Here is a 17,589-nt window from a genome sequence, read left to right on the forward strand (position 1 = left end):
AGGTGTCCAGGCAAACACTTCGATATTAGAAGTCAAGAATTCCATGACCTCTAATCTCTCAGCGCTGGACAAAGATGAGCCAAGCAAGAAGAACTTATCCGGGTTCTTCTCATCTATTTTTACCTCCACCAAGTCTTCCACCGCTTTCTGATTAGCTTCTTTGCCGATGTCAGCGAATAGTTCATTACTCTCTGGTTCTTCCACCGAATGAACGTATCCTTTGGCGGCTCGGCTTCCATTTGCTGTGGCGAAGCACTGTTTTGACATGATCTGATCGCCATAGACTTCTTCAATTATACCGGCGTCACTGGGGAACCGCATTACCTGATGATAAGACGACGCCACCGAACGCATGGCATGCAGCCATGTTCTGCCCAGGATGATGTTGTAGGTGGAGGGGACCTTCAATACCCAGAACTCCACCTGTTTTGATACACTTCCAGCTCTGACTGGAAGGATTATTTTGCCGACAGGCCACTCTGGCATGGAGTTGAATCCAATCAGGGGAGAAACTGCAGGTGCCAAGTCTTTGTCTTGCAACTTTAGTTGTTTGAATGTGTCGTAATACATGATCTCACATGAACTACCCTGGTCAATCAGAATCCGCTTGACGTCAAAATCCTTGACTCGGAGAGTGACAACCAGGGCATCATTATGGGGGCAGTAAATTCGTTCCAAGTCCTTATCCGAAAAGGACATGACGTTTGTTGCCTCTGTCCTCCCCTTCTTGATGGTGGGTTGGGAACTTAATACTTCCCTAAAGTGTTCAGCCTTCTTGATTGAACCTCTAAGCTCGCATACGCGCTCAGGTTCAAAAATTCCATGAATTACATTGATAATGCCTTGTGGTGGTGCGTCGTTTGGCATTCTGTTGGGTTGGTCATGATCTTGGGGGGCCGGTTGCGCTCCTCCTTCAATGTATTCGTCCAAGTGGCCTGCTGCCACCAATTCTTCTAAATGCTGTCTTAGGGGCGTGCAATTCTCAGTTCGGTGCCCCTTTTCTTTGTGGAAGGTGCACCGTGATCTGTCGTCGTAATTCTTCTGAGCTTCTCCAAGCTTGGCTGGCCACTTGACAAAAGGCTCATCCTTGATTTCGCTCAGAATCCGATATATTGGTTTTTTGAACACCGTGGTTATGGCAGTGCGAATTCTTAGCCATCTTTTGTCTGGGTCTTCTCCGTTATCTCGTCTGCCACGTCCATTTTTGTTACTTCGGTCCACCGTATTAACCTTTGCTGAGGTTTTCTTTTCTGGTACCGTGGCCGCACTTGTTTTGGCTTTGGAACGTGCGCCATCTTCTTCTACCCTGATGTGCTGATGCACTCTCTCCATCAGGGCTTCCATGGTGAGGGGTGGCGTCATGGTAATTGAATCCCTTAGTCGGTTCCCTACTGGTAGGCCTCTTTTATATTGTGCAATGGCTAGATTGGTGGGGCAGTCTCCAATCTGGTTGAATGTCTCCCAGTAGCGACTGTTGTAAGATCTGAGAGTTTCTTTCTCACCCATGTCGATGGAGAGTAGCTGGTCTATCTCCACCGGTGTTTTAGTATTTGTCCGAAACCTTGTTACGAATGCTTCTGCCAATTGGGCCCAGGAGGCTATGCTACCTTCTGGGAGCTTTTCGAACCAAGTCAAGCCCAGGTCGCCCAGACTTGATGGGAAAAGTATGCACATTAAGGCCTCGTTTCGCCTGTACACGGCCATGACTTGGCGAAAGTGGCTCAAGTGTGAATACGGGTCCGTCTTCCCTTCATATGTATTGAACTTCGGCTGAAGGAAGCCTGATGGTAGGGGAGCGTTTTCGATCGCTGGGACAAACGGCGAAGTCTGTAGCCTTGCCAATGCTTTGTCCGCTGGTTCGTAGGCCGGTTGCGGTATTGGCATTCCAACCTCGACGCTTCCATGCGTTCGAGGAGCCAACCGTTGTAGGGCCGAAATTCGGTGTGGATCCCTTGCCCTGGCATCCTCCTTGCATCGTGCTTTTTCTTCTAGCACGGTTCGTAAGTCGGATGACCTGGGTAGCTCGGTTTGTCTGGATCTGGTTTGGTGTGAATGTGAAGGCCAATACGTACTTCCTTCAGTATATGATCTTTCGGATCTCGTCCTCTCAGACCTGGAGTGACGAGTTCTTGAAGATAAGGAGTGAGTGTCGCCTGTCCTGAGGCTTCTGCTCTCTCCTTGGGAGGGCGTAGTATTCCTACTACGATTCTCTGAGTGGCAAGGGGGCGTTTTATGCTTGCGCCCCTCTCCTGTCGCCACATCTTTGGTCTTTATCTGGCGTTTTAAAGTCTCCATGTCCGCCGCCATCCTTCGAATTAGTTCATCCTGTTCCTTTACGCGATCTTCCAGGGCTTGAGGATCAATCCTCCTCCTTTGCCTGTCGGGACTTTGAGAGTGACGAGGGCTGCCATTCCGCCTTCCCCTGCCACTCCTCCTGGAATTATGTTGTTGGGGCTCCAAGTCCGCCATGGGAGGGACAGCAGGTAATCCCTCACGCCTTGCGCCCCCTTCTGGAGTTAGTCCGTCGACGGCGGACTGCGGCAAGTCTTCAATGTGTGTCATTGAATGAGAAAAGGAGAAGCTTAGTCAAGAGGTTTTTGTTCTTGTCTGTTGTTCCCACAGACGGCGCCAATTGTACGGGGAGGAAATAATTCTCCTCGTATAATCCTGTTGACCAAGTCCACGCTCCTCCGTACGACGTCGCTTTGTCACCTGAAAACACAAACGTGAGCTAGCCGGCGGGTGTGTGCCGGAAACCTCTCCGATGCCTAAGTCAGAAAACTTGTCAAATAGACAAAGCTCTAAGTTCTCAGAAAGATTGTGTTCAATTACCTCCTCCAAGGTGATGCTTGTGAGCTTTTATAAGTTTCGTATGGCACAATCCTAGTAGGACTTGTATTTCTCCATACAGAGTCCTTCTAGGATTCAATCTCTTAAGGATAATGCTTATCCTTTTACACCCTCCCCCACTGCTTAAACCAAGTGGGATGGTTTTCTTTACGGCCGAACTTCCTTTTGACCGAAGTAAACTTGGCTATACCGAGCCACAGAAGGCCGAACTATCCTTAGTTCGGTCTTCTCCTCCAACTCTTTACTTCGGCTGCCCTGTTCGACCTTAATGCGCTTAGATCAAACTTCCAAGTAACAAGTTCTGACCGACCTAACCATTGTAAGTCACGATCGGACTAACTCTGAGATCGGCCTAACTGTGAGTTGCCTCCAGACCGGAGTAGTTTTACTCTTTCTTGGGCCGAAGTAACTTTGTCTTCCCAAGGCCGGAGTAGCTTTACATCCATGAGCCGAAGTAACATTTACTTCTCCCAGCCGGAGTAACATTGCTCTCTGGGCCGGAGTATCCTTTACGGCCTTCTTACTTAGTCCTTCGCGTTTTGGGCCTCAAAGCCCAACTTGCAGCTCGGCCCAATTTTTCCCAAAAATTACCCTCTCATCATCTGTTATCAATTAGTCAAAAGGATAATATATATATATATATATATATTATTGCGTCTACACATAATTTGCATTAGCTTCATACGTTTTATTCTTATTGAAGGGTAAATTAGTATAATTATATCAAATTTGTACTATTTGAACTTCTTTGGTTATCTCATTTTCTTTTTTTAAATTGGATTTTTTGTTTTTTGTATATTTTTATTTTTAGTAATTTTTTTAAATATTTTATGTAATTTTTTACTTTTTAGATTTATTTAAAAAATATAATATTTGTAAAAAAAATTAAAAAATTAAAAATTTAAAAAGTTTACTAAATACAAATATAATACAAAAATTAATATATTTTTGTATTCTTGTGTATTTATTGATTTTTTATATATATTCTTTTATAAATATTTTACTTTTTAAGTGCATTTAGATTAGGTGTATTTAAAAAGTTCAAAAAAAATACTTAAAATATTAAAAAAAATACTAAAAAAAAGAAAACAACAAAAAATTCTGTTTTTTATAAAAAAACATAGAACCAAACAATGTAAGAGTATCTCCAACCCTAAACTTCTTTTTTCATCAAATTTGATGAAAAAAATGATGCTTTCCTCAATTTGATACCACTGGCTCCAACGCTTCACTTTTTATCAAATCTGCTCCGGGGACAACCGGTTGGTCGACCGGTAAGAGGAAATTATTATCTTTTTTTTCTTTTTTCTGAACTGTTTGAACCAATTTTTTTGAATTGTTTGAACCGTTTAGTGGTCGACCGGTTGACCGGCTAGTCGACCGGTAAGGTAAAATTTTTTTTTTTTTAACTGTTTGAACCTTTTTTTTGGAACTGTTTGAACCATTTGGTGGTCAACCGGCTGGTCGACCGGTTGGTCTCCCCAACGGTCATGCACAGTGTTTTGGTCAAATGCAGAACCTGTCCTCATTTTGGTGAAACGTTTGATGAAATCTTGATTTAATATCAATTTGGTAAAACCGTTGGAACATGAAAAAATACTTTTTTTCACCAAATTTTAAATTTGATGCCAAGTTTGATTCAGGGTCGGAGATGGTCTAATTTAGGGGAGACTGATTCTCATTGTTCATACAAAGTCCAATACGATTTTGGGGGAGGTAATTATTATGCTTCTGAATCGTAATTATATTTTAATTTACTTCATTGGAGCATATTCCAGACCGATAATTATTCTTTGTTTATACGAGACCAAGTCAAAAAAATAATTATTCTCAATAATCAAACCAAACATTTATGTGTATGGTTTCAAACATTCCTGCGGAGTGGGCACACGATATTGATAAGTAAACTTCTAAGAAGAAACTACATTTGAAATTGACACAGTCGTCTGCCTATGTGAAGAAGAAGAAGAACATGATGGAATGAAAGAGGAAGAATAATAAATTTTTCGAGGCTGTTTTGATTCATGAATTTGGAAAAGAATCTGGAAAATAAAAAGAAAAAAGTGTATGAAATATAAAAGAAATATAATTATATTTTATTCATATTTTACTTATATATATATATTTTAATTCTTACCCAAATCTTTAAACTAAATACAGTATGAAAGAAAATAATGCCGGAAACGATGAAACAAACAGAATTGTAGACACCAACCCCTTACATTTTCTCCTTTTCACATCCTTTCCTTTCTCGGAAAAGAACAGGTGGAGAAGAGACTTTTTAGGTTGTGCTTGAATAATTAATTTGAATAAAAATTTAGAAACGGTAAGAAAAAAAAAAATAGAAATATGAATAAAATATAAGTTAAATTTTTTTTTTTTTTTTTCATTTCTTTTTCCTTTTCTAAGTCCTATCTAAATTTATAGTCCAAACACAACATTAGAAAAATAGCGACAGAGTGATAATTAAAAAAGATTTTGCACTTCTAGGCTTTTTTCAATAAGTAGTTGTTTGGAATGATGTAAATAAGTATAGTTTAACTTTTTATAAAAAAAATAATGTAGATAAATAGAGAGATGATGTGACCCAAATAAATGCACTTATTTAGTTTATGCCAAATAGTGCCTAATACTATAAACCCAAACTTAACTATCCAAAATTATCATATTGTAGTTCAAATTTACTTTATACATAAACCTTACACTATACATTCAATCTCAACCACACATTTCTATTTAGAGTAAATTCGGAGGCATATGTCTGGGCCCATAGACTTGTTCCTTGGTTTATGAATTTGAAAAGGAAAATGAAATTTTATCTACATATTCCTTTTTTCTTTCTAAATTTTATCCTAAAATCCATGAATTAACAACCCTAAATAAATTTAGAATTACTTAACATTATTATAAATATATATATATATATATATATAAAATTAATACCAACTAGAAAGAGCTTAAAAATTATGTTTTGTTTTTGTAAACTAACGCGCTTAGAATACATACATGTTCATCTTAGCAATTAAGAGCATCTCCAACCTACTAGGCATATGATGCTTGTTAGTCAAAATGCCTAATGTGACTCACTTTTTTTCAACTCCAATGCACTAGGCATATGCTTAGGCATTTTGGCTCAGCTCACATTCACTAGCTACATGTAGCTAGCCTTCAAGGCTAGGCAAAATGTATTTAATCATTAAGATTATTTCCCTCCATCTTTGTTGCTGACGTGGCATTCTATAAAGTTAATAGTATTTGGATGAATAGCTAAAATAAAGAGCATGGTTGGGGTAGAAACATGAAATCGTTGACAGGCAAAATAAAATGTATACTTTATAGTAATATTTAGATAGGTAACATGCCTACTACCATTGGAGATGCTCTAAGAAATGTATGTAGTTATAGAAAGAAAAAAACAAGAAAACCCGCAAGGCTTCCTCCACAAGTGCCTTGCTGCCTACGGATCTTCAGGGGCTCCTTGTATTTATTTATAAGCTCCCTTCCTCTGCTCCATTTTGTTTTTTTGTTCTTCCTTCCTTTCTTTGACGTTATCTTCAAAATTCTCCATCTATCATCTCCGAGTAGAGATATTCGTTGGTATTTTCATAAATCCTCCACAAGTGCCTTGCTGCGCGCTTGCTTTTTAATTTCTGGTTTCCAGCTAAGTTTGTTTGTTGTACAGAAATTTATTGTCATATAAAAGCACAGCTGCAGGGTAGAGAGAGATACATAGGTGGTGAAATTATTCTAGTTTAGTAAAGAGGAAGATCTAGAGATGATGGAAGGGAAGTCGAATTCATTAGGGGTGAAGAAGGGAGAAGATGAGTATTGTTTTAGTATCATGGACATGCCTCCAGGTTTTAGATTCCATCCCACGGACGAGGAGATCATAACTCATTATCTCACACACAAAGTGATGAACAGCACCTTCACTGCAAGAGCCATCGGAGAAGTTGATCTCAATAAGTGCGAACCATGGGATTTACCAAGTAAGTTTCCTACAATTATATATGATATATCCCTTTCCTTCCCCTCCCTTCCTCTCCTGTATGTTCTTTCTTTAGAATTTTAAGCCAATTTCTGTTGTGTTTGTTTAGTTGATTGAGTCTTGAAGTTCTTCAATTAATTACTTATGTTTTCCATTTAGGCAAAGGACGGAGTCGGGACTTTTTATTATCTTTTTTATTTTTTTATATATGTGTTCAATTAATTTTTAATAATTAATTGATGGTTATGCAGAGAAAGCAAAGTTGGGGGAGAAGGAATGGTACTTCTTTTGCCAGAGAGACAGAAAGTACCCAACAGGGATGAGGACAAATAGAGCAACAGAATCAGGGTATTGGAAGGCCACGGGAAAAGATAAGGAGATTTACAAAGGTAAAGAACGTCGCCTTCTTGTTGGGATGAAGAAGACTCTCGTTTTCTACAAAGGCAGAGCCCCCAAGGGTGAGAAAACTAATTGGGTCATGCATGAATACAGACTCCAAGCCAACTTCTCCAATTACTACGACCTCCCTAGGCTCACAAAGGTATATATCTATCTCTGTGGGTGTGGGTGTGGGTGTGGGTGTGGGTGTGGGTGTGTGTGTAAATACATAGTAACTTATTTGCATTTCTGATCCAAATTATTTATTAGTTGGAGGATATTCATTGGTAGTTGTTATTGTTGTGGTCGCAGGATGAATGGGTTGTGTGCAGGATTTTCCACAAGAGCACTGGAATCAAAAGAAGTCCAATTACAGATACAGGTGGTGGTTCAAGTCTAACAAGGATGAACTTCTTTGGGAATGATGCTGATGCTGATGATGACGACGATGATGGTCGGTTTCTGTTGGATTGTCCTTGGCTGCCACCTCTAATGGACCCTTCTGAATATCCCTACTCCATCAATGAAAGACCAGCACTAGCAGCCGGTTCAAGCTTTAATACAGATATTGGTGAAGAAGATGAAATCAAGGGGACAGCTGCTATATTAAAAGCTCATAATTCCTCGTCATCAGCAGCCGCAAGATCATCAGATCATCACGGAGATTATAATTACCTCTCCCACTTCTCCACAAACTTGAACGACCATCAACTATTTGAAAATCAACAAGAAGACCGCAAGATCGATCATTTTTTTATTATGTCCCAAAGTAACTGTAACTACACCACCACTGGCACTGGTACTACTAATTACCAAGCCTATCCAATCAACCAACCGACTTCGCCTGCTGATTCTTATGATCCTGTCTTCCCTTTTCAAGATCCAAATCTTGGTTACTTGCACCGAGAACAAGAACAGGGAATAGCAATTATCGGTGAGAAGAATATCCCAAGCTTTACAGCAGGAGGAGGAGGATCCAGCAGCCTCAAGCAGCGGCAGCAGCAGGTGGTAACCGGACTCAGCAAGATGGGACAATTCTCCTCTAACCAGTCGATGGTCAGCGTCTCACAGGACACTGTGACCACCGACCTGACCGCTGAGACATCCTCTGCAATGTCAACAAAGAAACACATGGGAAGCAACACGTCTTATGAAGACGACATTGAGGATCCTTCAATTGGACGTGGCCCCATTTCAGACTTGGATGATTATCTATGGAACTACTAGGGGTCAGCCTGCCTGCCTGTTGCTGAAGCTAAATTCAACCCGTTAGTTCAAAGAATTAATTAGATTTTTAAGGTTCTCAATTGATTTTAAGAATACTGCATGTACAGAAACAGATTAGATTATTCATAACTAATTGTCCTGGCCGGGCCTTTTCAGATTACATTTGTAGTTGTAGCTACTGATACTGATAGATTGATCCCCACGAACACAACTCTTTATGTACATAATCCATTCTTTCATTAAGCTTAGTAGGTGCGTTTGTTCATTCTCTCTCCTTCTTCTTCTTCTTTTTCTTCTTCTTTTTTAATTTTTTTTGTTGCAGTGCAAATATTACATACAAATTGCATAAATTAATCTTCTGCTAAAACCCCTTATAATTGTTTTGAGAAATAGATAATTAACTAAAGAAAGAGGAGAGAAGAATATTTTATCAGTTTCAAGTTGATTATGCAGAAATGACAATTGTTCATCGAGATTTACTTTTACACACAAAAACAATCTGAATTTGAAATACAGTAGGATACTTTCTCAGAACTCAAATTGATCACTTCTCTGATCTAGTTTGTTTTTAATTATATCTAAATCTAGAGAGATTGAGTCCCATATTTTGAATTTGTGATTCATACAATACCATATTTTTTCTTGTGATCCGTTTAGTCTTTTTGGATGTGTAATGACACATTTATCCACTATAATGGAGTGTCATATTTGAAAAAAAGTATACCAAAGAATTTTTAATATCACATCATACCCGATACGTTGGAGTGTCACATTTGAAAAAAAGTACACTAATGAGTTTTTAATTTTTTTTTGCAATTACATCATACCCGCTACGTTGTCACATTTGAAAAAAATAACTAAGGAGTTTGTAGTTTTTTTTGGAGTATTACATCACTTGTACTTTTTTTAGAGTGTTACATCATACCAGTCACGTTAAAGTGTCACATGTTACATTTGAGAAAAATACACTAAAGAGTTTTTAAATTTTTTTTTTTTTGGAATATTACATTATACCGGTCACATCATCACATTTAAAAAAATATATTTTTAGTTGTCACATCATACCTGCGATGTCATCATATTTAGTAAAAATACATTAAGGAGTTTTAGGGCTTGTTTGGTTTGTATTTGAGAAATATATTTTGAGATAAAAAATACGAAAATTTGTTTGGTTCAGTTTTTTTTTAAAAGATATTTTGAAAAATTATTTTGAGAGAGAGTTTTGAAAAAAGTGATTGATTTGATATGTATGAGAGAAAGATTTGTTTGGAAAACTTGTAAACCAAACAAGTTTTGGAAAAAAAAATTAAAAAAATTTGTTTGGTTTGATTACTTTTAAATACTTATTTGTAAAGAATTTTTCTCAAAATTTTTTGAGAAACACAAACCAAACAAGGCCTTAGTTTTTTTTGAAATGTCGCACCATAACCGTCACATTTAAAAAAAATACACTAAGGAGTTTTTACTTGTCACATCATACCTGTCACATCATTATATTTAGGAAAAGTACATTAAGAAGTTTTTAATTTTTTTTAGAGTGTCACGTTATATCTATCACATCGTTACATTTGAAAAAGGGCAAATTACAAACACCCCCTCGAGGTTTGGTGAAAATACAGATTCCCTCCTAAGGTTTGAGAAATTACATCCCGCTCCTTGAGGTTTATATTTCCATAACAAATTGCCCCGTGAGCTTTTTATTTTCATACAGATTCCCCCCTAATTTCCCCTAATTTGTTATGAAAATTTGACCCTCAGGGGGCAATTTGAAATTTCTCAAATCTCAGGGGGGAATCTGTATTTTTATCAAACCTCAAGGGAGTGTTTGTAATTTGCCCTTTGAAAAAAAAATATACTAAAGAGTTTATACTTGTCACATCATACATGTCACGTCATCACATTTAAGAAAAGTACACTAAGAAGTTTTTAGTTTTTTTGAGTGTTACATCATACCCGCCACGTTAGAGTGTCACATGTTAAATTTGAAAAAAATATACAGAAGAGTTTTTTTTTTTTTTTTTTTAAAGTGTCACATGTTCGTTTAGAAAAAAGTATACTACGAAATTTAATTTTTTTGGAGTGTCACATCATATCCGTTGGAGTGTCACGTCATACTTGTTACATTAATAAAATAGTATAGTCGTCCACTAAAACATTATCAAAATAGAAAATAAAACCACATGAACCGAAATTTTTCACTAATAAAACTTAGCAGATCAATAAAAAAAAATTAAAACTAATTAAAATACTTATTTGTGAGATGGATTTATTAATAAATATCTCCTAAATCTATCCAATGGGTGTGACTGACATCTCATTAATTTTAATTCATATAATTAACAGCTACATGTATTGCAATTCTTTGTAATATAATAATTAATTAAACTTCTTTATTTGTTGAGTAATAGATAAGTTAATATAATAAAATTTACATGAATTGTTGGCGGAATTGATGCATTAGATTCCGCCAGTCGGGTTTGGAGAAGAAGCAACAATAACATTGGACGTTAACAAAGCGTAAGTTTCTTGAATATGATGACTGCTTTGCTTGGTTCCTTTGCTTTTCCCTCCTCCCCCTCTCCTCTGTAACCGCAGTTTAACTCTCAGAAGAATATTCTCTCACATGTTCCACATTAGAAATCATTAACTTACACGATTTCGTTTCCTTGTAAGGCAGCGCATTTTTTCAGAATCTTTTTCTGCATCCCATATATATCAGGCCTATTTGTTTTGAGCGGCAAAATGAAGCGGATTGATAGTAACGAAATTATTAGTGAGAGGATTGATAGTAAAAGGATTAAGTAAATTTGTGTTTATTTTGATAATAGTTATTAGTGTAGGGATTGTTAAATTATTTTTATATAAAATAATATAAAAAATATAAAAACATTAAACATTAATGTTTTTAAAAAAATTCTCAACATGTAAAAAATTTTAAAAAAATTAAAATAAAATAAAAAATATCCAGAAAAAAATAAAACAAATAAAATAATAATTTTTACTTAACAAAAAAAATAAAAAATAAAATATTAATGTTAAAAAAAATGCCCGACATGTAAAAAATAAAATAAAAAATAAATAAAAATAAAAAATTTCTAGTTCGCCGGATTATTTTTCTAATACCAAGTTCTGGAGGCCCATCCGAATCCCCTTGGAGAAGCCTATCATAATCCGGAGCTCACTATCATTCCCCTTCCCATCTCTCAAAACAAACAAAATATTAGTAGGTTCCACCTCACTACTAATCTCAATCCCTCTTCTAACTATCCAAACAAACGGGGCCTTAATACCATCTATTATTAATACCTTCTTAGGCTTTGTTTGGCAAAAATAAGTTGAGACAAAAAAAACTACAAAAAAATCAAATAGATTAAATAAGTTAATAAGATAAAATATCATATTTAAATCATAACTATTTCAATTTTTCTTTTATAAAAATCAAAAAAGTCAACCCAAATGAACTTTTTAATTACAAACTAAAAAAGTCTTAACTCAAAAAAATTAACTAAAAAGTCCTAACAAACGACAACTTAATAAGAGAACAAACAAGTCCAAAAATAAAAAGTTACTCTCAATTTCTTCACACGTTCCTAAATATTTTGAGAAATTGTTATACATCAATTAGATTTAATCATTCGACTCATGATGCTGAGATATTTAACCGTTCTCAAATAATTTTCATATGTTTTAATAAAGGCAAATGTTAATAAGTATCTTCTAAACATTACTTAATTTTAAAAAATGTATAAAAAGTGTCTTAAGAATATATAAAAATGGTAAAAGGTATATTAATTTCAATAAATGTAGTAAAAAGTGACTTATATTCTTTAATTCTTTCAAAAATATTAGAGACCCCAAATATTTTACTAAATTTTTTTTTAAATGTCTCATATAGGTGTAGCATTACTCTAATTCTTTTGTTTTACTTATGTTTTAAAGACACATGTTAACAAAAATCTATTAATAAATAAATATTCATTAATTTCTATTGACCACACAAAAAGTTATTATTGGCAATTTTTCATTTCAGAAAGTACTAACGCTTCAAAAAAGTACTAATGCCTCAACTTGAACTTTTTTACACGGCTATCAAAATTATTATGGATTCTCAAAAAATTATTATTAACATACGAAAATATTAGAAATTTATAATTTTATACTCAGAAACTCACCTATAATAATGTGATATGAAAAATGGATTCTATATAATTAAGTGTGTAATAAATTAACAGGGCCGGCACTGGCCTAAGGCCAGTAAGGCCTGGGCCTTAGGCCCCAAAATTTTGGTCTCAAAATAGGGCTCCCAAATTTGATAAAATATTATAGGCTTAATGTTTTTTTTTTTTTTTGATTTTAGGATCAATTTAAAGGGCCCAAAATATTTATTGGGTCCATGTATAGTTTAGCCTATACTTATTTATAAGTGTAGTTTTTTTGTTTATATTTATTAAAATGAAAAAATATATATATAAAAAATGTTTGGACCCAAGAAAAACAATACATACAATATGTGGGCCCTATTTTTTTTTTTTTTAACCTTCTTTATCTATTAGATTTTAGTAGAATAAATAATTTTGCCCAAATTTTTTTACCTAGGTCTTTATCAGTTTTAATTGAATAATTTTTTCCTAATTTTTTTGCCCTAATTTTGTTTCATTAAATTGTTTTGTTTATAATTTTAATGATTATATATGCAAGTAAATTTTTTTATGGCTACAAATAAATAAAAAAAAGTTATAACTTATCGTTTATTCATGAATTTTTTTTTTCAACGTAAGAAGGGCCCCCATTTTTAAAGTTCACCTTAGGCCCCCTCAACCTCAGGGCCAGCCCTGTAAATTAACAACATAGGCATATTATACCAAATTATTATAGGTCAAATTATGTAAAAAAAAAAATTAGAAATATCTAATATTTTGCTTAACATAATAACACTTTCCTTTTTGCAAATAGAGTATCAAGACCATCTTCAATGGTTATTCAAACATTTCATCAAATTTGATGAAAGTTGAGACCTTTTGTTGCTCCAACGGTTGCATCAAATAAGTATTAAACTAAGGATTTCACTTTTTTGTCATCAAACTGAGGACCAATGTGTCTTTATCACATCATTGTTCATTACCATTGCCAGACATCCCCCGGATGTCCCCTCGAATGTCCTCCCGAATGACCACCTTAAGGTAAAAATTTATGAAAAAATTGCACTGGCCGGTCAACCGCCCGATCTACCACCTCAAGGCAAAAAAAAATAAATAAATAAATAAAAATTTTCACCCCAGTCGACCGGTGTTCTAATGAAGCTCCAAATCCTCCGTTGGACCACTTGATATCAAAAAAAGTTTTTATTTAAATTACTTAAATTTAATGAAAAAATTAATATACCGTTGGAGATGCTCTAATACTCCACTGTTTGTTTCATATTTGTTTCATATGATTGGAAAAGGACACAAGTGATACGAGGCTGATTGACTTTTTCCTATGGAAGTTTTTTTCTTTTTTAATTTAAATTTGAATTTAACTGTTATGCTTGGATATATGGGATTATCACGGGTCTCATTTTATTAATCTAAGTATTCACTTTGTACAACCTTCCATATATATAATTCATAAAAAAATAATTAGGTCAATTCAATAAAGAATAAATTCAATATAAAATATATATATATATATATATATTCAAATAATTGGTGCATAAAAAATACCCAAAAAATTATTATATATTTAACTCATGTATTATGATGCTACATGTATGAATCATACAATAATTTTCTGTGGATGTAAAATAGGCATTGGTGCCCAAAAAAAATATCTTTGGCTGGTGGCACCAATTGCCTTTTAGTAAATGTGGAACTCTACTTTCATGCATATTCTTACAATCTTTCCCTTATGTGTAAACCAAACAGCAGAGCTCACCTTACTCCCTCTCGAGTTTGATTTATCATCAGTAGATTTATCATAAATCATATTTACTCCCCTTAATCTTGATTTATAACTCTCCAACATTGAGTCCAGCTTGAGCCACCCGCACACACTCTATTGTAAGTCACCATACTCCATTGAGAGCCACCTTGCCGTGGTCCAATTTTGTCACATGCACTAGGAATTTCCTTTTTGCTCCATCAAGAGTCATCATGGATTTTTCTTACTCCATCGAAAGTCTTCGTTTGAGTCCAACTTGGGCCACCCAGGTACACCCCATTGTGAGCCACCATACTCTATTGAGAGCCACCTTATCGCAGTCCAACTTTGCCACGTACACTAAGAATTTTCTTTATTCCATCAAAAGTCGTCATGGATTTTTCTTACTCCATCGAAAGTCTTCATGCAAGTCCAAGCCCAACAACATCGATACTCCAAGAAAGCCCGCCCATAGATCGCTAGTCATTGACTCTGATACTAGTTGTTAGAGAATCGAGAAGCCCACAAGCGCACAACAACACCAGTTCAATTTATCGAGAATAAATTTCATAGCCTACATGCTTAACATCAAAGCCCAACATAGATTATTTGAAACTCATACACATTTAATAGCTTTAACATATAAGTGAATAGCCCATCTAATGTATATTAAGACCCATCTATTTTATTCTTTATTTAATATGAGACTTTACGTTCACACATACTCTAACATGACCATGACCAGGAAATAGAAGAAGGCAAGGAAACTTGAGCCTATGTATGTAGAGGGTTCATACTTTGGACATAATGAATTTTTAAAATTTAAGAAATCTTACTTCCATATAATTATTAAAATTATTTATATATAATGAATTTTTGGTGGATTGTAGAATTCACGCCCAAACCCAATAATACATATAAAACTACAATCCTACTAAGTAGCTCGAATTAATTAAGGCTCGAATGGCTCGAGGTGCCAAAACGTTTTTATTTCTTTCTTTTCTTTTTCCTTTCCCCTCTCCTCTTCCTTTTCTTCCTTTCCATAACTCATAGGTTCCATAACTTAGAGGAGAAAGAAAGAAAGAAAAAAAAAAATAGAGGAGGAAAAAAAACAAAAATAGAGGAGAAAAAAAGAAATTGAAAGAAGAAAAGAGAAGAATAGAGAAATAAAGAGAGGAGGAAGAAATGAGAAGAAGAAAAGAAGAGAGGGGAACAGAGAGAGAGAGAGTAGGGGTGTTCGCGGATCGATTTTGTGCGGTTTGCGGTTCGGTTTTGACCCGCCCACATCTATGCGGTTTGGGAAAAAGTCAACCCGCAACCGCCCGCAGTGCGGTTTGCGGTTTGTGCGGATAGGGTTTGCAAATGTGCTGGCGGTTGCGGGCGATTTGCGATTTACACTTTTTTCTTTAAAAATTAATTTTTGAGTTTTTTTTTCCCAGCAAATTTAGGCATCAGATTCATTTTATATATTTGTGATAACAATTTTTTGATGAGTTTACAAATAAAAATTGAATATCAATGCATTAAATGAAAGTACCCAAAACAAAGAGAGCCTACACTAGCATTTTTGCCATGAAAAAAATGTATATCAATGCATTAAAGGTTGTACTCAATTAGAATTGCCAGTTCAGTAATCAATAATCAAACTATAACTTCTATCGACCATTAGAAGGAAAATTTTATTAGGAAAAAGTGGATGAATCACCAATGAAAATCATATAAGAAACCAAGTTTAGGACTTGATAATTCTACGGCATTAAGAAAGTTGAGAAATACTTAAAAATAAGGATCCTAGTGTCATAGAGAATATAATGGTGCTCCTGTAAAAGTTACAAAGTTGGTATATAAAAAAATAATAATAATAATAATTAAAGTGCGGGCGGTTTTTGCGGGTTGCGGGTTTAAACCGCGACCCGCCCGCAACCCGCAAATTTGCCATATTTCAAATCGCATCCGCCCGCATTATGTTTGCGAAACCGCCCATTTATATGCGGGTTGGGCGGATTGGGCGGTTTGAGCGGTTCGGATAAACCGTTGCCCACCCCTAAGAGAGAGAGAGAGAGATACACATATCTATGTGTCTATACACATAGGCGGCGTCAGTGGTTTGCGACGGTGATTCCGGTTCTCTCTCTCTATCTCTGTTCCCCCTTCTTCTCTCTTTCTTTTCTCTTCCTCTCTCTTCTCTCTTCATTCCTCTTTTTTCTCTCGCCTCTCTGTTTCAGAGAGAAAAGAGAGGGGAAAAAAATTCCAAAATGATGTCGTTTTGGAATTCGGGCTACTCGAGCCTCAAAAATTTCAAACTATGAAGCAATTTTCATAAAACTAATAATTGTATGAGTTTCACATAATATATATATATAAGGCAAATGTTAATAAGTGTCATAGGAACATTTATTAATATTAAAAATTGTTTTAAAAAAATTAAAAAGTACTTTTTTTATAAAAATGTTTTGAATTTAAAGGGAAGTGCTTCGAAATTTACTCATTTTTTAGATATTTTTTTTATCCTAAAGAAATTTGTTGACAAAAATCTATGTACAATAATAAAATTGGTGTGAGAACAATCTCCCTAGTAGTATATGGTGTTATGAAAGGGAAAGTTTATGGTGTGCACTCTCTTACATGTGCATATTATATGCATTCTATTATAAATTGATGGAATTTAATTATAAAATTTTATAACATCAATTATAAAAATATATAATTTCGTCATAAATTAGCATAATAAAATGTTTAAAATTTTGTGATTCATGTTACAAAAATTTGTAACTTAGTTATGATATTTTTTATTATGTCAATTTATAACAAGATTATATATTTTATAATTAATATTACAAAAATTTGTGATAAAACTATACTAATTTATAATAAGATGCATATACTAAAACGTGCGCAGCATATGATTTCCCGTTATGGAACATATGTGTGATAAAACTATACTAATTCCCATCAAGGCAATGGTAGAGGGCCACAATTTTTGTGGCTCAAATGGCTCAAAATTGTCAAAACGACGTCGTTTTGAGCACAAAATATGCCAAAATGACGTCGTTTTGGCAGTTTTGAGCCATTTGAGCTACACAAATTGTGGCTCTCAAACATTATTCTTCCCATCATTCATAACATTGTATGTACATGGCCAGAAGTACGGTGTGTAATTCATTTTTGTTGCTACCATTGTCTATGAGTAATACTATATAAATAAAATTTATATATAAAAATTTTATACATAATATATTTTATTTATA

The 17,589-nt window shown here is 34.9% G+C and overlaps 1 protein-coding gene across 1 annotated transcript; it reads left to right on the forward strand.

Annotated features, from left to right (window-relative positions):
- The first annotated feature begins 6,234 nt into the window (after positions 1–6,234).
- Positions 6,235–8,708, forward strand: LOC114258275 (uncharacterized). The gene is made up of 3 exons (XM_028198190.2): positions 6,235–6,839; positions 7,090–7,379; positions 7,529–8,708. Exons 1-3 carry the CDS (start codon positions 6,626–6,628, stop codon positions 8,441–8,443), a joined length of 1,419 nt encoding a protein of 472 aa, XP_028053991.2. The 5' UTR covers positions 6,235–6,625; the 3' UTR covers positions 8,444–8,708.
- Positions 8,709–17,589: the final 8,881 nt, after the last annotated feature.

This window comes from Camellia sinensis, chromosome 10 (genome assembly GCF_055761805.1).
Source record: "Camellia sinensis isolate YWXY chromosome 10, ASM5576180v1, whole genome shotgun sequence".
Taxonomy (NCBI): Eukaryota; Viridiplantae; Streptophyta; class Magnoliopsida; order Ericales; family Theaceae; genus Camellia; species Camellia sinensis.